Source organism: Cricetulus griseus, chromosome 7 (assembly GCF_003668045.3).
Source record: "Cricetulus griseus strain 17A/GY chromosome 7, alternate assembly CriGri-PICRH-1.0, whole genome shotgun sequence".
Lineage (NCBI taxonomy): Eukaryota > Metazoa > Chordata > Mammalia > Rodentia > Cricetidae > Cricetulus > Cricetulus griseus.
In genome coordinates, this window is record NC_048600.1 from 50584340 (window position 1) to 50607012 (window position 22673).

The following is a 22673-nucleotide window of genomic DNA, read 5'->3' on the forward strand; positions in this document are numbered from 1 at the left end:
CCTGCACTCCAGTGTGGCAGAATCACTCTGTCTGACTCACACCAGGATGGTGGTGTCATTCTCTGTCATCACACTGTAGTGATATCATCCTCCCTCTCCTCTGTGCTGATGCTTGCTTGCATGGAGAGGAAAAGAGTAGAATTACTCTGAAGACATGGAAATTGCTCAGAACCTTCAGGATCTGAACAATTGACTGTGGCCTACCCATGAAGATATTAGTGGCTTCTGATTTCTTTTCCTGTGCATAGGGGTCAGGACTGCTGCCCTAGGCACATGTAAATTATCATGCTGGGAACAGGGGCACCAGAGGTCTAGCCCACTCTCTTCTCCGTGTAATGGAATCTCTCTCTCTCTCTCCTTCTTCCAGGCGTCTCCACTCCAACCATCTGTACTGTGATTGTCACTTGGCCTGGCTCTCAGATTGGCTACGACAGCGGCGGACAGTTGGCCAGTTCACCCTCTGCATGGCTCCCGTGCATCTGAGAGGCTTCAATGTGGCAGATGTGCAGAAGAAGGAGTACGTGTGTCCAGGTGAGCCTGCTTTCCTTGCTCTCCTCTCCTAAGATAAGATCCACATGCCCATCAGGACCCTGGTCCTGATCATGCCCTTGCCAGGGATTGTTATGGAAGGAACCCCATAGTCACCTGAGGTATGCAGTCATGAGTTGAAGAGCTTGCATTCTGCAAGGAGCTCCAAAAGAGGATCTGTTGGCATCTAGAACAGAAGACACTAAAAGAATTCATGAATCACTCTCTCTGTTGAGCCCCAGAGCCCCCTGGCACTAGAAAATCTCAAATTTGATGAGAAGCATGTCCTCGGGATGCAGGTGTAATGGAGGTGTTTCTGAATTGACTACACACCCTCTGCCAACTAAATGCCTGCAGAAATGGGGAGATGGGATGATGCAGGCCCTGGACTAAGCCTGTCTAGCTAGAAGTCCTAGCTCTCCCCTTGCTGATGTGTGATTTTAGCAAGTTATCACTCACCTGAAATAGAAATAATTCTAAAACACAGCTCTAAGAATGGATGGGAGGATTAGGTAAAATAATGAATATAGAGCACTTAGCCTAATACTTGGTAAAAGTGAGATAAGTGAAGTTTGATTATTATAGCTTAGTGGGCCCACAGGATGTGCTGAGCAAACATAAGGGTTTGATCTGTGGGTGACTGGGGTATAATAGAGGCCCAGATTGCCTACATAGCTCTCGGAATTGAAGCACACAGGCACATAATAATGGGATCTCCAAGAATGGAAGGTGGCTGAGTGACCCACTATCTTCCCAGAGAGCATAGCTCTTAAACTAGATCCTAAATTCTGTTTGCTCCTACCAACTCTTCTGGTGGAGATAATTCTTGGGCTTTTGGGGGAGGGAGGGAAAACACTCACACGATTCCCTAAGAGTCATATAGGTTTCCAGGAACCCAGGACTGGATTGGAGTCCTGTAGCTTCTAAAAGGCTCAACCTGGGAGGCCAGTGCACACAAAGAGCCTACCTTGTATTTCTTTCTCTTCTTAGCTATTGCCCACTTTCCATTTTGTCCTAGTTTGCTTTCTTCTGCTGTGATAAAGTTTCAGGCAGAAGCAACTTGAGGAGGAATGGATTTAGTTAAGTTACAGCTTACAATCCATCACTAGGGGAGTCAGGGCAGGAACTCGAGGCAGGAATGGAAGCAGAAGCCATGGAGGAACACTGCTCACTGGCTTGCTTCCCCATGGCTTTCTCTAGTTTCCTATACAACCCAGTGCTACCTGCCTACCAATCATTAATCAAGAAAATGCCCTATAGACTTCCTTGTAGGCCAATCTAATGAAGGCATTTTCTCAATTGAGTGTCCCTCTTCCCAGGTAACTCTAGCTTGTGTCAGATTGATCAAAACACACACAGACACACAGACAGAGACACAGACACACACACACACACACACACACACACACACACACACACACACACACACACACACACACACACTAACCAGCATGGTACTGAGGGTTTAACAAACTCAATTAACAAGCCCCAGGATGCCCCAGGATGCCAAGGCTATAGACTTTGTGTGTGAATCATTCCATTCTTGAATTCACCGTGCCCCTCCTCTCTCTGCTCTGCTTTTTCCCTGTCACATTATCACTTCATCATGTTATTTATTCTCTGAAAACATTTTAACACATCTCTAAGTAGTACCTCAATAACTTCCTATGGACGCCCACTTAGAAATCACTTCCCATCAAACACATATAATAAAACCGTTTATCACACAGGCACCAAATTCAAATATAGTGACTATAATTACAGTAATTATCAGGCAAAGGGTGCAATATCGGCATAAGTGCCAGTGAAAGAAATAATTACAGAGTGCAGGAGCCATCCAAGAGCTACTGAGGAAAACTAATTAGAGAGAATGTAAAAACACTACATGACAGGTGGGTGCTGAGAGTAAAGTGGCATGTGACCATGAGTGCTTCTCTGTCTCGAAAGCTGCCTTCTGTCAGCACACTGCCCAGACACTGCTTATCCAACAGCAGTCAAAATCCAAGCCCCATGAGAATAAGGTTGCCTGACCACAGCCCTAGAAATGCCAGTGCCTGACCCTAGCCCTTTGAAAAGCCTAGCTCTAGCAGCAGTTTCCTTGGCTAAATGTAGGAACAGAACATCTTTATCCCTTCCCTGATTAAAGCAGCCACGCCCACTGCACATGATGGCTCTTGTAATTTCTAACATGTATGTGGCCAGATGATGTCTTTTGAAGACATGAGAATCCCCACCCCTCTCTAGACAGCAGTAAGCTCTGAATCTCTCCCTGTCACCAGTAGTACCAAGTTAGGGCATTGATTCAGGGGGACTCTCCCTCTGTGCAAAGGGTATTTCAGGAACTTGTCAGATACCCAAGGGTTAAAACATAGACTGTTCTGAGTGGATGCTTAGGAAAAGTCAAAGTTAGTTACAGTGCTTAGGGGATCTGGTGTGTTGAGCTCCTATGAGGAATGGACACTACCCATGATGAATGAGGTTCGAGGGGTACAAACACCACACAAGTGTTGCCTCCTCCATATGATAGGTAGTTTATAAGGTGATAATAAGGGATGCTAGTGGGGAACAAGGCAATTAAGACAGTAGTGACCAGTCTGGGAGACCCTGAGAAAGTCACAGAGAAGGGCTGTCCTAGGTCCTCGCCACCCTTGAGTGCACCACCATGGAGGATACAGACCCACCCACCTCAGGCCAGAGCCCAGCAAGGCATCCGAGTGAGGCTGCCTGATGTGGACCTGGCTGTGATTGTCTCAAGTTGCCCAAACAGAAATTTAACAGCTCAACCAAGGGGACTTCAGTGAGGCACAAGAACTTCCGAATGATGCCGCTGGGGCGTCACTCAGGAGCAGCTGGCACATGGAGCATCAGTTAAGTCTCCTGTGCCAGTAGCTCCATCCCCAGAGTTGCCTATCAAAGCAGCAGGAAAAAAACTCCCTGAGCCCTTCTGTGGTAGCTAAACCTTCCCCCAAACACAGCTCCAGAGATAGGAAAGACCTTTCACTCAGCTGGGAGGCCCTGGCTGCCCAAGTCCCTGATAGCACCCTTGAATTAAATCCAGCCATCCTCAGCCTGGCTTCCCCTCAATTCCCCTCATCTCTCCTCACCTCCCCTCACCACCCAGAAGCTATGGGGATGGGCACATTATCTCTCCTGCTATCTCTGCCAGTAGCGCACTTAGCAAATGCATCTCTTGTCAACTGTGCCCTTCCAATCTAAGACATCTATTCCCTCCCTCTGGGGAGGCAATTGGGACTTTTTTTTTTTAAAAAAACCCGGGTGAGGGGAATGTGTCTGTCTCTATTTTATCTTTTATTAGAGTGACTTCTGTGTGGTACAGCATGCCTTGTTGGGCTGCCTTCAGTGACGACTGAAGGATTTCTCTGTCAGCATCTTTTGTTTCTAGAGCCTGAGGGCTTTAAGGACCCATAGGCCATGTTTTATCTGCTTGTCCCTTGGAACATATCAGAATTTTATCAAAGTGTGTAACACATTAGAGAAAGGATTCATGTTACATAATTTGCTAAGTTTATATGTTTTTTCGTCTTCATTTAATGGTCTTATTTGGGAGTTCATATTCTAAGATTTATCTTTCCATGTGTTCCTTTCCTGATAGCTTAATCTCAGAGAGTTTGTACCTGTCATTATTCATAATTTATGGCTATTTGTTAACTATTTGACCTCCTGAATCAATTATCTCTTTCCTTTGAATGTCTTTGAGCCCATTGATTTGTCTATCCATTTCAGACCTGTGGCCTTGAATATGAAATATCTTTTCATAAAGATATAAATCTTATCTTCCAGAAGTAAAGGACAGATCTCTTTTTTTTCTGGTGCTCCTAAACAATGCTGAATCCCAACAGCCTCTCCATCAATTTCCTCTTTACCATTCAAAAATAAAATATACTTATCTCCCTGGAAACAGAAACTTTCTTTCATTCTCGTTTTCTTTCTTTCTATTTGAGACTCGTTACTAAGTATAAAGATAATTAAGGTAGGCTGAGTCTAGCCACCCCTCTCCTTAGGAGGTTTTAATTAAAATACCATAATTGAACATTGCAGGAATGAGATTATTAGGTTTATTTAGCCATTTCCAAAATTATCATGCCTCTGGTATTTAAATCATGTTCATTTATATTCTCATCGTAATTGCTGGAGTTCCTTTGTCGCTGCAGTCTTGTTGTTGGCTTTTGAAAGGCCAGAGGCCAGTTGGGAAGCTTAATTTGAATACTGGAATTAATTTATTTCAACATACTCACAAGGCCATTGGATATTTTTACTCTGCACTCTACTGGGTGATTTTTTTTTAATCAGAAAGAAAGAAACACCAGAGTGCTTGCCCCTTACTAGTGTAGCTTAGGCAGTCCTTGTCTTGGCCCCTACTCCTTCTCCTGAGATTCCTAGGCTCCATGGATTTTCAATTCTGTAGCAATAAAGAGCAGCATTTAAGGTGGGTTATTTTTTTCTGCCAAAAGAGACAGAAAAGTACTCAGCCAGATTCGAGAACCATGTTATTCCATGGTTCTGTGATCTTAGGTAGTTTCTTTAACCTTTGCCTTTAAAAGGTTCTTCATCAATGTAATGGGAATGGAAGAGGTAGAGCTTAGATCGAAGGTTCATTGAGGATCGAGTGGTGTCATATATTCAGGGCACTGAATGCAGCATGGTCTTCATCTCTTGGGTGCTGGCTGCTGTTATGAGAAAGGTGGCCATTCTTGGCATCTCCATGGGCCTATCTGAGACCAAAGCCCATCATCTGGGCAGACAAGCATGCACCTTGCAGTTTTTAGACCATCCTATTTCGCCAGTTAGGAGAAGAACAAAGATGGAGTGACAGCTAAGGTGGGGGAGGAGCACAGCTTCTAGTCATAGGCCCCACTTCCTTCTCTCTGGGCACTAGGAGAGGACCTGGACCTGTATGGACAGCGCAGGCGAGATCGCTAGTGTACTACTGAGCCTGTGCCCACAGTCACAGCAGCCTTCCTGAGGAGAGGTTTAGCTGGGGACCATTCCTGCCTCATCCTCTTCATCCTCATGCTCCTTGTCTGGGAAACCCTGATGTTTGTGTCATGTAAGGAAGGGCTGGTGCATCTGTTGTCCCATGCACTGCTTTACTGTGCCTCAAGACACCGGGCCATGTACTGGGTAAAGGGCTTTGCCAGCACTGAACTGTAGTAGGAAGAGTGGACATCAGGAAGCGGTCCCATCATCCATGGCCACTCCATCTCCTACTCAACACCTGAACTCACCTCCCAGAGCCAGGACACTCAGAACTCAGGGAGCCTTTCCTCGGGGGCATCCAGAAGAAACTCCCACCTCAGAAGCTTGGGGGACATTCCCCACTTCCACCACCTCTTCCAGGCCCCCAAGCCAATCCATTCATGTGCCCGTCCTTATTATCCAGAGTCTATCTATTAAGTTTATTTGGTGCTGAGGCCTGTTGTAAGCAGTGAGAATATAACAGTAAGACTAAAAAGGTCATTGCCCTATACAATTTGCGTTCTCAGTCTGCACAGAGATAGCAAAGGGCTGGAACTTCTGCCATCACTTTACAGACATCCAGGTCTTTAAGGGACCAGACCTGGTTCTTCAGAGGGTTCTTCACATTCATCAGAGAGATGTGCTTGCAGAGGGAGGGAATCTGTCTTTCAATCAGATTGAACCTGGAGTGTTTAAACAAGGAGGTATTGGCCTCCCCACAATAGGGGAGGTGCCAGCCCAGGGTGCTGACGGAGGCTATAATTACCATTGTTTTTTTTCTGTGTAATTAAAGGTGTTATTAGTGACCTGGTTAAGGAATCTTTTAAAGTTTTTTTTTTTCTTTTTGCCTTGACAACATACCTTGAAACAAAGTGTATACCACCAGCTGACTCAGAACCACCCAGGGAAGACCCAGCCAGGTCCCAGGGGATTTCTAGCTGAGTCTGCTTTAAATTAATTTATTTCAACATAGAGGTCAGAGGTGCACCCTTGAAAAACTTCATGTCATATGCTCCTGTTGCCAACAGGAGCCCTCAAATTTGATACCCCCCTTTCTGACGCATACTCTGCAAGTAATATTTTGCCTGATCAAAAGAGGGGCCGTCCTCACATCCTCCTGCCTGAATGGGTGGAGTTGGCAGACTCAAACCAGCATTTCCCCTACAGGAAGATAGATATCCAGGGTGTGGCAGTTCTCCTTAGCTCAGTCTTAGCTTACCCCTTGATGTAGAAGGCTTGGTCTGGCAGTTTTTCTTGGGGAAAGTCATCTACATTTCAAAAGCCCTGTTGTCACAGGCCAGCTATTCCCAGACTTCCTCTTACTGATGAGGGTGATAGGATGTATCCCTCCTTCTTGGACCCTCTCTGTAGGCTTTGCAGGAAGAAGTGAGAATAAAACACACCTTGAGGTGTCCCATGCCTACCACATCCATTGCTCTGAAAGCCAGGTGGCTTAGCAGCTCCACTAAGGACCTCAGAATTTGTGTCTTCCCAACTCCTCATCTGTGGAGATGGGATCAGAAAAGCTCAGCACTGCCACTTACCTAAGAACTCTCAGACAACTGGAAGCAGCAAAAGACCCAACAGCAATGACCGTGACTCTAAGAAGCTCCCACCCTGCCAGACATCCCTCTAAACATGTGGACATGGAAAATTTTGCCAGTGTCCTTAAGACATTTCAATGTGTTTCTTGCATTTAGGGCTTGATGTGACCTCCAAAGGAAGTCACGGGGGTTCTTGAGGATTCTTTCAATCCTGAATTGAATTAGTAGCAAAATCTTCCTGTTTGGTCTTCAAACTAAACTCCTGGGATACCGTCTACTTGGGCTTTTAATCACATTTACATGTACACTGATTCTTAGCTCAAACAGAATGGAGAGCTGATTCCAAACAATGCGGTGACTTGTTTGCCTCTTACCTAGTAAGTTTAACTTGACTTTTCCTCAGACATAAAGCCAGGCTTGGGTGTCACTTCTGGTCAATGAACTGACATTTTGACAAGATCAATGCTGCAATGGGGGAAATTCTGCCACATTTTAGCCCCTTACTTGGTTGTGACACCAGTGGCTTTCAGCCCTAAAATGGAAGTTGTGCCTGCCATCAACATGCTGCCACCAGATGTAAACAAAAACTCCAAGGTATCATTCAGATGCTGGTCATGGTGTTTGTCCTTTGGATTCTAATGGCATATGTACCATATGTGGTACATGCTCAGAACTCCTCCTCTTTCTATGGAAGCGGCAGCATGATGGGATAATGGAGCAGATGAGATGAAACACACAGTGGGGTCAAGGCCAGACAGAACCTCTCTGTGTCTCCCAGAAGAGAGGGATACCCACTGATGGTAATTCACCAGATTGCTTATCACTAAAGCTGCATCCTCAGGAAGCTGGTCATGAGGTTCAATGCCAGGAAGCTCCTAGCACTGACAAGACTTGACCATTCTGTTCTGGCTCCACAGGTCCCCACGCTGAGGCTCCATCCTGCAATGCCAACTCCTTGTCCTGCCCTTCTGCTTGTACATGCAGTAATAACATCGTGGACTGCCGAGGGAAGGGACTGACAGAAATTCCTACCAACCTGCCAGAGAGCATTGTGGAAATGTAAGTGACCATTTGCTGTCCCTCCATCCCTAGTTAGCTCACCTCTCTGACTCAGCCAGTCCCTCCGTAGACTATCAGAATGTTGGACTGTTAAGTGTGGCCATTAAAAACACTCAGGAACCTCTTCTCTAGGCTTCTAGGTTTTCATCGGTATAATGACTCAGTGGTCAAGAGTATGGATTCAAGAATAGTGACATCAAGGTGCAGCCTATAGGAGACACATCTGTGTTACAAATAAAGTTTTACGGGACACATGCATCCCGTTTGTTTATACTGTCTTTGGCTGGTCCCTCGGGGCAGTGCGGAGTAATTGTGACCAAAGATCACACAGTGCACACAGCCTAAAATGTATTTTGCCTGATCATTTTAGCAAGCTGTCAATCCCTGCCTGGGATCAGATGGAGTCTGTACCCTGAATCTCCTGCATACTGTCTGGCTGTCTGGCCTGGCATTTAGTAAACTAGTTTTCCATGTTTTCTTTGGTTTTTCTCACCAGTGATAACCTGATAATTGCAGTATTAAATTTCAGTGGATCTTAGTGAAAACAAGATGAACTACTGTATGTGAGCACTCAGTGAAGGCCTCCATACTGGGGCAAGGGACTATACAATGGTGGTGGGAGCAGAGGAATTTAAAATTCTGAATTGGTTCCATAGCTCTTTATCGTTCCTATGAGACCTTTGTCCTTTAGATTAGCTCTTCAGGTAGAGAGACAAGATTGTGTGTGCCCATGCTTGTGTACAAATGTGAGACTGCAGTGAGATGTGTCCACGTGGCTCAGACTTGTTTATCTTCCCTCGTGAATTATAAAATAGCCATTGTCTCATTCTAGCACGAGTAGAATATCAGTCAGCGTTGGCCTAGAGCCAGCTCTTAAAGGGTCACAGGTGCTTTCATTTGCTATCTTTACCATTAGCACCCGATAGAGGCTTCTACACATGGGATGAAATCCCTCAAAATCAAAGTCGTAGATGCCCTTGCCTCTCAGTTGCATAATCGTCTGCTCTGTCTCTGCCTCCACTTCCCCTGTTCATACCCTTCTATTCTCATTCAAGTTTGTGGTCCATTCACCTCTTATTTATTTGTGTGCTTGTGAGGCAGTTTGCCTGCACTTGGAGAGACAGCAACAAACAATGTAGACACGATGTCTGCTTTTGTGGCCTGTGTATTCTAGAGAGACCAAATAATAAAGTATAAGTCAAAAAGTGGCTGGTCTGTGGAGAAAATGAAGCAAGGAAAGGAGCTGAAGCAAACGAAGGGGGTAACAAAAGTGATTTCTGGAGTAAGATTGGTAGAGGGAGGTTGGAGGGTTGTGTGCAAAAGCCCTGAGGTGCAAGTGTGTCTGGCATACCAGGAGGCCATTGTAACTAAAGCAGAGGAAACAGGGGGAGGAAGTAGGAGCTAAGGTCAGAGGGGAAGTGGGGGCCAGATCATGGGGTGGTTTAAGGACTTTGGTCACCCCCTAATTGAGATGGTGAAGCACACAGCTCACAATAGTGGAATCCTGGTCTGCTCTCTTTTCATCTACTTTACCAGCTCTTCTCTGGTTCTCTGGTTCTCTGCCCCAGCCCCAGAGGGCACAGGTTTGTCCACACCACTTACCACAGGCAGGAGCTAGTGAGTGGGGAGGACTTTTTGCTATCCACGCCCTATGAGGCTATCACATATGCTCACCAATGCCTTCTAGCAGTGGGTTGGTCATCCATGGTGTGCTGCCATAGCTGTCCACACTGCTCTGCCCTAGACCTGGAGAGAGCCCTCTTCTGGAGTTTGCAGAGCCCTTACCCACCTCTCCTCTTCTGGCTTCTTCCTCTTGTCTATCTGTGCCTGCTTTTCTCTTCCTGTATTACTTCCCTTCATCATTGGTTCACCTCTTTTTCCCCCCAGCCCCATGACCTTCCCACATCGCTCCTACTGCCCTGTCATCCTCTGCCTTGTAGTTCTATGCTCTTCTTTCTCAGAGGCCTCTGCTCATGTAAGGTGGGACTTTGACCCTCTCAATGTGAGAGGTGAGAACACCTGCCCACCCTCACATCCCTGCAGATTCCTATGGCTTGTCCCCAGTCTTCTGTAGTTCTTTCCTTCCACCTGACAGGTTTTACATCTTTTTCTTTGGCACCCAGAGACATTCCTTTTGGCCAAGATACTAACTCACAGCATAAAGGAAGAGGCCAAATTAAACTGTCAGGCTGTATCGAAGGCTGCTGCCCCATCCAAGTCTGTCTCCCCTCCTCTCCAACTTCCCATATGTCCCCAAGTGTGGACCTCACAGGTCAGCTCAGGTCTCCAGAAGTTCAAAACTGTGGGTGCCTACATTAAAAGTATACCCTATACCGGCCAGACTGCACCCAGGCGACTGGAACCAACAAGAATGTTAATCTGAGATGATTCTTGAGTTTTTTAACCATTGTAAGTTAAAGGGATAAAGTCAAGAACAATGTGGTAGTTTTTTATTGAGCAAAAATGTCATTTTAAAGCAGCATCCTTTAAACTTCCAGACTTCCTTCTTTTTACTGTTGTCAAAAATGTCATTTATTTTACAAAATGATGGGCACTGCAGATAGAGTATTGTATGCATTATATAATATACATACATACAGATTACTTTTCCTGGATAATTTATAAAATAAATCTGGAACGACCTAGTTTATAAAATCAGAAAGTCTAGGAATGGACAGCCTAGATAGGGCGTTTCCATAGATGAACAACAACCATATGATGGTTATGATGGTATGCTCCAGCAGACCCCATCGCAACCTGGAGGTTAAGGTGGTATGCTCCAGCAGACCCCCATTCTACCTCTGGCCTTGCCTCGCAGCCACTGGCAAATAACTTTTCTGAGTCTTCTCTTACCTGAGAGCTGCAAAGGCTGATAGTACTTCCTCAGTGTTTCATAAATGGCATGTACTGCAAGATACTTGGGCATTGTGTCCCACACAGAAGATATACTGTTAGCAATAATCATTATTTCCCAACCATAGCTACTGTAACATTTACCACCACTTTCATTCTTAGTGGTGACAAGAGTCGGGAAGAATATCCTAGGAGGCACCTACTGAACAGGGCCTCCACAAAGACAGTCAGTTCTTTGGAGAGTTAAGAGTTGAGGATTGATTGTAGACAGAGGCTAGCCACATACCGTGTGACTTGAACTTGAGAGTAGCTCATCTTCATGCAAATATATGCAGACATGGTAATAAGGTTGCCCCTGCTTATTGGGCACCCACTGTCTACCAGATGGATCACTCAGGACTTCTCTCGCTGCGCTTGCCTCATTCTCCTCTGTCATGAAACGAGCTGAGAGATTAAAGCAGATGAATTAAGTCCCCGTGGTTCAGGGGAGTAGTTTGAACGGCGATGTGTAAGAGAGACTGTGCAGTAGGGAACACCAGCAGTGGCTGGCCTTGGGGACCTGTGTGTTAGCCCAAAGTCTCTGAGGCAGCTAAAGTATGTCCTTGTAGTGATGATAGAACACCAGCAGGTGAGCGATAAGAGGAGGGAAGAGGAGCGGGGTTGAAACAGCAGGATGCAGCTCAGCAGAGAAAGGTGTGTTTGATTTATCAGCCCAGAGACATTGGAACCTGGCCTTCTCTTTAATATCAAGAATTCCACTTCTTGCCCATGGCCGCCTAGAATCCAGATTCATGTCCTCCCACTTATGAATGCTTGGCATGGTGCCAGACTCCCCACTTCCTTTTCTCCATCCATTGCCATTGCGGGTTCTTTTAAATCGTCTTAACCTTGGGAAACAGTCCACACTACCGACATTTGGAAGGAGTGCCTATCTCTCATGCAAAGCAAGCTGGCAGACTCTTTTAGATTTTTTTTTCCAGAGAAGTGTGTGCTGGTCTCCTCGCATACCAGAGCCAATTTCTCTAAAAATAGCTTTCTTCCAGAAAACCCACAGTGAGTGGGTTTGCTGTAGATTTTCCTCGAAACTCAGCTTCCATCAAGGGCACTGTTCATGTAGCTCCCTGGTGTTTCTCTGAACTGGCGCCAGCCAGGAAAGATTCAAGGAAGAACCAGAGGCCCACACACTTCTGTTCTTGGTTTGCAGACTCCCCCCTGGGCCTTCAAAAGCTCCAGAGGGACCATCTGTATGAAGAGTACCTTCTGATTCTCAGCTCCATCTCATCCATGTTTGCTCCCAAGCCCCGTGTGGCGTCCTCTAGTGTCTTGTGTCCTTTGCTATAGAAGGAAAACTGATTTGATGGGAAAGGCTATAGATGGGTTTCAGCATGAACCTGTAAGTGGATATCTGGAAGGAACACACAGCCTCATAGTCAGCTGACATGAGAAGACACTGGCTTAGCTACACTTGAGGCTTACCAAGGTTGTGTAATTAAAAACCAAACAAACAGCCAGAACATTCCAGATATTAGACATCTTGGATACTTAGATGTTTGAGAGCACCAGATTTTGGAGGCACTGGCCTGGGTAGGGGGTGGAGATTGGGTACAGGTATGGGAGCAGGTGCTAGCTATATGAAGAAAGTGATCAGGACCCAGAGCCTTGGGGTCAACCGTCTTGCACTTGAATCATGCTTTTATCTGACTTCAGGCACATTTCTTAACATCTCATGTCTGATCCAGGAGCCCCTTTTGGTAAATGCATGATATCATAACTTCCTGAAGACTTCCTGTGGTGATTGAGTGGTGTGACCTAGAAGATTGGCACAGTGTTTGGAAGTTACTAAAAATGGAACGTGAAACATAAAACCCTGTTCACATTTGTGACATGCTAGCATGATTTAGTCTCAAATTCCTACACTGTTCATTTTCTCCTTAAGATTAAAGAATGTCCTCTGTAGACATCTGCACACATCTGCACACACATTCTATAAGAAGAGCAACTCTGGCACTATGCCTGCACCTATCTCTGTGTTCCTGAGGCAGTGCCAGCTGTTTGCAGGCAGTCCATTAGAGATGGAGTATTTCAGATTCGCCCACACTCCTCATTTTTGCTGTAGACCCAATATATGAATTAAGGCTCAGGGTACACCTTGAAAGATATCAAGATCTGTCATGTATCAAGAACTGAACTTCTGAACGCTGAGTTCTTGTATGGTCTCCAAGCAAATGTTTCAGGATGACTTGGGAAAGAAGTAAACATAAGATTCCCTTCCTTCCCCAGGGTCTGTATATCCTAACAAGAGTCCTAAGTCAAAGCCCTCAGGACATGACTCAGCCCATGAAGTGCCTGCTGCTCAGGCACAAGGATCCGAGTTCAGATCCTCACAAGCCACATAAAAAGTACAGCATGGGACATGGCAGTGTGTGCCTATATCCCCAGCCTCAGGGAGCAGCCAAAATAAGCAGATCCGTGGAGCTCATTGACCAGTCAGCCTAGCTGAATGGATGGCTTCAGGTTCAGTGAGAGACTGTATCCAAAAATAAAAGTGGAGCTTGATGGAGGAAGAGACCCAATATCAACCTCTAAATGCATGTACACACATAACACCTGTACATGTGTATTAGAGAGAGAGAGAAAGAGAGAGGGCGCAGACAGTTATCAAGTCAGGAGGAACTAAGAGCACTGACAATTAGGAAACTCCTTAACTGGCAAGGACTAAAAGAATAAAGTTTCTTTGTTTCCCAACCCTAAGATAGTAGAGCCTAGAGTTAAGGTCCAGGTACTTGTATCACAGAAATCTGGCTTCCATTCATCAGATACTGGTCTTGGGCAAAGTGACTTCTTGGACCACTCCTATAACACGGTGTAATAGCAGTGCATGCTTCATGGCACTGTAGAAAGGAACAGGTGAGCCAGTGTATCAGGGGCACCTGGTCTGACATTCAAAAGCCCTTGATGAATGCTAGATGTTCATCATACCATCATTGCTGCCAATGCCGCCAGCATCTCATCGTGGGCCCAGAATCTCCTTTATAGGGTGACTTATAGGCACACCCCCATACTGGACAAAGCCCTGTCATCATGGTGACTTGCGCATTGCCAGAAATATATCGTGTTCAGCTGTGTGTTTGCAAATGACATATCATTAAGGGAGCACCTGAGGAACTAGGGCAGATCAATACAGTGTGCAAATGGCTGAAATCCCCCATCAGATGTTCCCATTGTTTTTGCTGGTGCAGGAAGATGTTTGGATGTTTGATTTGTATGTTTGTTTTTATGCTAGCTCTATTAAATCTGTTTGCAGCCTGAAGAATGTTTGCCAGACAAAGCAAGACACATGTGCCAGTTATGAGAGCCCTAAAACAGCTGTTGGCTTCAGACGTAGCCTGAAGTGTGACAGATTTTGCTAATGCTTAGGCTTCTTTTAGATCTTTACAATGGAGCGTTTTTCACTGGGAGACTGGATCGTTGTCTCCTTGTTCCAAGCTGCAGGACAGGTGACATGTTCAACCTCCTCAAGGTCCTTGCTCTGTGAGACTGTGTGCCCATGCGTGTCCCATGTACACATGCACACCCTCCCGTTGCCCTAACAGGAGGGCCATTTTCCCTGCAGATGAGCTGGCAAGGACTAGGAGAATGGTGGTTCAATAAAACCCAATGGTTGAGAGTCAGGGCTTTGGAATCAGATGAAGTTGAATTGAAACCCCTGCTCTAGCTTCTCCTAACTTTGCACTAGTTAGTCTTTGCCTCTCTGGGCCTCAGTTCTCTCGTGTTTAAAGTAGGGATTTGAGAATTGTGGCATGGTGGTGCATGCCCGTAATCCTAGTACTTGAAAGGCTATAGCAGGAAGAGCATACGTTCTACTCCTGCCTGGGCTATATAAGGAGATTGTGTCACAAAAGAAGGAAAGAGAGAGGGAGAGAAGAGGGAAGGTAATAACTTAAAGATGTACCTCACAGATGTGTAGCTATTAAGTTTGACATGCTATGTAAGACGCAAAAGACAGTGGCTGGCCTGTATACACTTGTTAGTTCTTAATGTTGTTATCCTTCCCCTCCTCTTTTTATTTAAGGGACACAGGCAATTCACAACTACCCCACCACCATCAAAGAGGTCTCACTGCCTCATGCCTTTGACACTCTGTTAAGGGTCCATTGGGAGGCTGAGAAATACAAAGAAAGCCCATTCCCAGAGTAAGAAAATCTGAGGATTGCAGCATGCAAGCCAAGGTCTCTGCCAGGGTAACAGACTAAGTTTGGAGCACTTTGTCTTTTGTCCAAACCTCACTCCTTAGTACTCCAATATGCATATTATATATACATGGGTAGGGTACTTCCATGAACTACATGAAACTCCTAATCCTCAGTTGCTTAAATCCATTATATAAAATGGATATAAGCTATAAACATCCTCCTGTATATTGTGAGTCCTCTCAACTATTCATAGAACCTAATAGTGTCAGTACTGTGTAAGTAGACTGTATTGCTTAGGAAATAATGGCCAGAAAGTCTGTCCATGTTAAATAAGATGACTTTTTATGAACTTGAAAAAAATACACACACATACACACACACACACACACACACACACACACACACACACACACACACACACACGCACACACGCACACAGTTGGTTGAATCTGTAAATGTGGAGCCCATGGACCCAGAGTGCTGGAGCATAGTCACATCTCTGTCCCATCAGCTCTGAGAGCTTATCTACTGAGAATCTACATCCATGATGCCAGTGGGGTCCTAATACCTCCGACTTTCCATGACTTTGAGAAAGCCTCTGTTTACCCATTTTCATAAATAGGGACAAGCAGTGTAACCAATAGATAGAAACAGGACTCATTAATTCCACCACTAACTAGCTTTGCTCTTTCTGACAAGCTTCTTGATCCCTCGAGACTCCCATTGCCTTGTCTACAAATGGGCCCGGTACAGCTTGCCTCGTACGTGTGAAGGGTCTCAGAAATAATAGACATAAACAAAACAAGTCCATAAATGATGGTTTGCCTTGATTATGTGGTAGCAGCGAAATTCAGTTCTGTGATTCAGCTCTGCCAACAGATTCTTAAAAAGTCCCTAGGGTCCAGTGCCACATCCTGCTCATTGGAGCACCCCTCCCTTAGTACTTGACAAAGTGGAGGCTGGTTGCCTATAAATTGTACAGATAGACAATAGAACTTGAACCCAATGTTGCTTCACATACACAGGCTTCTTGTTACAGAAAGGAGCCATGAATTCCCCTGCAAAAGAGCCATGAATTCCCCTGCAAAAAAGGTAAAAGGGTCACCATCCTTGTAGACAATAGTTCTCTCTGAAGGCAGCAAACCATGGAATCCCTTTCCTGAGTGGCAGGTGACTAACAGGATGCCTGGCAAGCTTGCATTGCCCCAGAGATCCACAGAGTCATTGCCTTGGCTGAGAAATCCCTGCTGAACTCTACTCAGTTGGAAAATGACAATGTCCTTGGGAAGTCTGTCAAGACAGCCTCTGTGGGTGGCTGTATCCAGTAGCCCATCGTTTCTGAGTCCCTCTGGTGAGCTTTGGTGACTCACCAGCAGCCGGTCAGCCAACCAGGCCCCCATCCAACCTGCCTCTGACTAGAGTCCCAGGAAAAGTGCCCTCCCCACCCCCTCCAGCAGGGCACAAAGACATTGCTAACAGACCGTGGCAGTCTCATTTGTAAACCGTGCTCATCCAGCAGCCAAGAATGATCTGTCCTGATGCTCCCTCTCCTCTCACCCACCCTTCCTTCCTCTTCAGGCTCCCTCTCGTTCCCCCTGCCTTTTGCCTAGAGAGTGATTTGTCTGTGTTATGGGTAGGCCTGACAAACCATTCCACATTAGCAGCTGAGATGTTGTTTGAAATGGGAAAATTGCTGGCAAACTGCTCCATTAGCGGTTCTAGTAACAAATACTCTGTTCCCCCAATGAAGATGAGATCGTGGAGGCACAAATTAATACGACTGTCTCCCCCACTCTGCAGTGGGGATTATTCTTCAAGATGAATGGGTCCTCCTTGCCAGAAGTGTGCATCCACTAGACATAGCCTCTGAGGGAGCTGGTCCCTCCCCCTCTGGCACCCCACACCATCTCCTTCCCAACATATTCATATTCTCTCTCTCTCTCTCTCCTCTCTCTCTCTCTCTCTCTCTCTCTCTCTCTCTGTCTGTGTGTGTGTGTGTGTGTGTGTGTGTGTGTGTTCAGCTGAGGGTTTGGGGAGCAGCCATGCCAAATGAGGAGCTGATGAAAAGATCTGCACCTCAGGGAGAAGAGAGATGGATGGGGATGAGGTACTGAGTCCTCAGCCTGGGCTCGGGTGTCATTTATCATCTGTAATAGAGCATCCCACCTGCCGCTCATGCCTGTTTCCCACTACACCGGTTCTTAGTGGTGGGAAGACATTTGAGAGATGAAATAATAAGACTGGAAAGGCTCACTTACTCCCTATGGCCCCTTCTCTTCCCAGGAAGTTCTGGGCTCTGGGCCTGCAACATCTCCTATTCTTCCCAGAGTCCTAAGACTAAAAAAGCATTTGAGAAAATATGTGTGACATATATGGTACACATTCCAGCAGCAACTCAGGGGTCCAGCCTGGGCCCTGAAGCTTGCAGGCTCTCAAGGAGCCAGTCTGAAACATGTCTTGCTGAAAGCCTGAAGACTTTTAAGGCTATTTCGCCACAATATTAAAACTGCCAAAATGAAGTCAGCTGCTGACAGCTCTGCCCATTAGCTCTGTGGTTGAGATGTCAACTAAGTAGCGACATGGTTGCATAGCAGAGAAACACAGCTGCCCCATGGCCCATCTCTTTCTTCCTTCTCTTTGTGACATCGACTTTTTCAACACTTTGCTTGGTTGCTTCCTACAGCATTCTGCCTCCAAAGACAACTGCTAACGGGCAAGCATCGCAGCTCTTGTATCCCCCTTCCAGCTTTCTCCAACAGCTCAGACCCTTGGATGAGGCTCCATAGGCCAACAGTTGAACACTGTGGCTACTGCAGTGTTCTCCCACAACCAGGACACATGGCTTGTGCCCTTGTGCTTTGTGCTAAGAGATGCCATCCTGTCCTCAAAGCCCGAGACTACAGTAACCCCTCAGTGGTGTCTTGGTGATGAGTGGTTGGTTGATGACTAACTATTCTCTGCTCTGTTCTCCAGACGCCTAGAACAGAACGCCATCAAATCCATTCCTGCGGGAGCCTTCACCCAGTACAAGAAACTGAAGCGAATGTGAGTTTGCCTTGGGAAGACTTTATCGGAATGTTTCTGTGAGAGGGTGGGTGAGTAGAGGGCTTTGCAGGGTGTAGTAGATCACATCCACTCCTCTCAGAGAAGGCTAGGCTGTGATGGTTTGTGAGCCTCAGCACGCAGAGCTAAGAGCCTCTCTGACGAGAGAAAAGAGAAAGTATCCTTGTGAGAGAAGGTGGGCTACCCCATCCCCAGAGCCACATTGACTAGCTTTAATGCCCTTGGCTTTGGTGATATCAACAGCAGTGTGATAGTGGCCTCACATCTTCCTGTACTACCATCATTCACATTCCTACAAGCATACATACACGCATACAGACTAATACTTAAATGAAGGTCTGCTACATGCCAGAGTCTGGATAGAGCCATCAACAAAATGAAAGGTACATTCATGGAAGCTCCACTTCAGTTGGGAGAGCACAAAGAATAAGAAATTAAATATCAGAATTCGGTAAGCTGTCCCAGGCAACAGTAGTGGCAAATGGAAGGCATGGAAATCGTGTGTGGTAGTTCATAGCCAATGAAGAGTAGTAAAAAAGGGAGGTTTGGCGTCGGGATTGTTGGGAGGTGCAGGTAAAGACCAGGTCACATGAGCACTTGAGACCACAGTAAAGGCTTTCCCTTCTAAGTGACATGTGTTAGCTCTGGGGGTTATGCCCAACATATGGAAATATAGTTTAAGATTGTAGTCAGATGAATTGACCATGGTCAGACCCAGCATCCCCAGTACCATAGTTACTGATACCACATCCACCACTACTTCTTGCTGGTGATGCCAGCGTGCTCTAGCCTCCCTACCAAGCAGCCTGTGACTGCACTCCGGTATCATCCCTGCCTTGGGGGACAGTATCAGCCACATGATGACCTTAAGCCTTAACTGTGAGTTACTCAGCACAGAAGTATTTGAAGAGACAAAAATGGGATTCAGAAATGACCCATCACAGAGATTATGATTCTACAGGGAGGGACTGGAGAGATGACTCCGTGGTTAGGAGCACTGGCTGCTCTTCCAGAGGAACCAGTTTCAATGCCCAGCACCCACATGACAACTCACAAATATCTATAACTCCTGTTCCAGGAGAACCAACACCCCCACACCAAACATACATGCATATATTTATTAAATATAAATAAATATTTTTAAAGGATTCTAAAGGGAGACCCCATTTCTCTTTTCCATGTTGGGAAACCATGAGCCTAACCTGGTACTCAGTATGCTGTTTTCACTCCACCAGAGAATGAAAAATACGCATGGACTCCATCCTGTTTTTCCTTGCTTGCCAGGCCTGTTCACTGATTTCCCCTGAGTGGGAGGGGCCGGTACCAACAAGGTCTACTGATTCCTTTCATGTTAAAAATAAATATGCCCACAAAACAGTGGCATTAGTAGACTTACTCTCTGATCTCAGGAAACCAACTTCCCATCTCCCTGGAAAGCCAAGGCAATCAAGATTTTCTCCTAGTGCAATTCCAAAAGTGGGAGCCAGCTCACAGCACTGGCTTCTCCCCTCCCTTTGGCAGCATCCTTTCTAGAAGAGCTGTATAAATATAGGCCTTAATATTTAAAATCTCGGGTCATTAATCTCCCAGTATCCCTGCTTCTTCAGCTCACTCTCCATGCGTTCCCCAAATTCATTTTTAAAGCCCAGCTTGATTATGCACCCAGATAGTAATTTTGGTGAAAAATGACAAGTTCAGTGACTGCCCTCAACCTATAGCTCCTGCATGATTTAAGTTCCTGTTCTAATTTTTTGTGAAGTCCAGGTAATTTAGAGCTTGGCTGGTGTTTTACTGTCCTTTCTCTATCCTATTGGAGTCGCCACAATTGGCACATTCAAAATTCATAAGACCTTATCAGTCAAGACCTGGAGAGTGAATTTAATTTTTGATCACTTCTGATGCCACTGGTATTTATTGTGATGCCCCACAAAGGGGTGGGAGCAGGAAAAAGAATCTGCTTCAACTTTTTTAACTTATAGAATTTCAGAAATATACACTGTTGTTTAATGGTGTGGGCTCAGATAAGTCTCAGATGCAAATGGATTGCAGACCCTAATCATGTTTTCCTCCTAGGTGACCATGAATGGTTTATATATAATATTTAACAGGAGGAAATTTCCCCTCTCAGCTGTGACATCCTGGTCTCTCTTTTAAAAAATAGAATTATCCATGTTTCATTGTCTATTTCTAATGATCACCCCAATATTAAAATGAATACTGCCAAGTAAAAATCCCTATCAGTCAAGAGATAGGGAAGACCTTTTTCCTGGTTTTGTAAAGTTTGTGTGTGGACAGCCCTGACACGGAGGGAGCCTGTGCTGTTCTTCCAGAATGGTGCTAGAAGAGTTCTTTGAAGCCAGATGTGCTAGTACAGGTGTAATCCCAACTTGGGAGCTTGAGGCTAACCTGAGCAACATACCCAGACCATGTCTCAAAAACAAAACAAGTTCTTTTCATTTGAATGCACAGGGGTAGAACAAATCTTCCACAGGTTGTAACATTTCTTACTATTCTTTTATTCCATGCTTATCCCTTCTATGGACTGGTTTTGCTGTTCCAGCCTGGAAAAGCTGGTCTCTCTTAGTCACTCAGTTTATAGCTCTAGAGGAATGAGTGGGTCTCATTGTGACTAGGTTCTGGAACATGTGTGGTATGACCTAGGGATCTTGTGCTGCACATTTCTTGCAGATTTAATAAATACACAGATTTATGTTTTCTGATGCCCTGAATACCGGGCTTAACAAGTCAGACTCTGGGGTTTTGAGCCCTGACTAAGACTGTCTGTACTATGTCCAGCATAGTGACATCAGGAGCAGCCTTGAGCTGAAGGTCTGGAGGTAGAGATGTCCAAATGCCCCCGGCCTTAGCACTCACAGGTTCTTAACCTCTCAGGGTGGTTGTTTCTTCCTGCAGACTTTAAATGTGCCCTACAGTCCGCACTTATACATCACATTAGTTACGTTTCCCCCTTCTGTGACCAAATGCCTGACTAACCAGCTTAAGGACAGAAGGTTCATTCTGGCTCCCATTTGAAAGGATACAGGGGCTGGAGAAATGGCTCAGCAGTTAAAAACACTGACTTTTCTTCCAGAGGACCTGGATTCAATTCCCAGCACCCACATGACCAGGAGCCATCTATAACTATAGTTCCAGGGAATTTGACACCCTCTTCTGGCCTCTGCACATATATGCAAAACACCCATACACATAGTTGGTTTTTTTTTTTTAATTAAAAGGGATATAGCCCATCATGGTGGGAAAGACATGGAAGTAAGGGCATATGATGGCTGTTTGAGTCAGTAGTCATGAAGCAGGGAGAGGAAAATGCTGGTCCTCAGCTGGCTTTTCTCATACCCCTTTTTAATTCAGTCAGGGACCCCAGCCCTTTGTATGATGCCATTCACATTTAGAGTCCGTCTTCTCCTCTCAGCTCATCCTCTCTTGAAACAGCCTCATAGAGACAGCCAGAGGTGTGTCTCATAGGTGATACTAAATCCAGTCAAGTTGACAGTGGAGAGTAACCATCATGCACATGAACTAAACTTGCAACTCAGAGAAGATAGGATGACACTCCAAGGGCCATGATGGAGGTGAAGTGTGGTACTGGGGAGATGTCCAAGGATACAGCATCTCAGTTGGGCTAGTGGAAGGTGTTCAAAAGATGTCTCCTATACCATGTTGACTATGGTTGGTAACAGTGTACTGTCTACTTGAAAATTTCTGAGGGAAGGTTTTAAATATCCTTACAAGTAATAATAGATAACTTCCTAGGGTTTGAATGTGCTAATCAGCTTGATTTAGCCATTTCCCAGTGAGCATAAATCCCAAAATATCACATTAAATATATATATATATATGGAAAAGAAAGGTCTAAGTGAATACCAGTGTCTATTCCCACCAAACTATACTTTTCTGGTTCCCATCATCCATCACTTTCAAACCAGACAATTATCTCACCTTGTGTTAAAGCCCAAGGAGAGTTGAGTCCCAAAGTTCTCATTGTGAATTAAAACCCCAATCTGAGCTGAGGCAACCACACAGCTGAGGCAAGGAACTTTCCCAGTGGTCAGGGAACTTCCTGTATGCTAGAGTTCTGATTCCCATGAATGGACATCCCATGAGGGGGGAAAAGTCAAAATGACCCCCCTCTCTAATGAGCAGACCCTGTGCGCTGTTGTAAAATGCTTTACTAGGAAGCCACCCTGAGGGTGAGCAAGATTAGGATAATCCAGGGTATTTGCTGGTTAAGACGCTCATACAAAAATGGAGCGACGAAGAAAAGCCCAGTGTAAGCTGATGAGTTAGCAAACACAATCTGGATTTGTTTGAGGCGATCTCGCCAGCTAAAGGGATAAGCCAGACAGCTGTGCTGGAGGGGCCTTAACCTGGGAAATATCTTTCAACTTCCAGGCTTTGGAAGTAGGATGGAAGGGATCAGAGGTCTAGGTAAAAGTTG

At 45.5% G+C, this 22673-nt stretch overlaps 1 protein-coding gene across 1 annotated transcript in view; it reads left to right on the forward strand.

The window, feature by feature from the left end:
• Positions 1-22673, forward strand: part of Slit3 (slit guidance ligand 3) — a 575059-nt gene that overhangs the window by 441383 nt on the left and 111003 nt on the right. The window contains exons 8-10 of the mRNA XM_027425222.2: positions 368-531; positions 7967-8108; positions 18128-18199. Of these exons, the coding sequence (XP_027281023.1) occupies positions 368-531; positions 7967-8108; positions 18128-18199 (378 nt within the window). The remainder of the gene's footprint in view (positions 1-367; positions 532-7966; positions 8109-18127; positions 18200-22673) is intronic.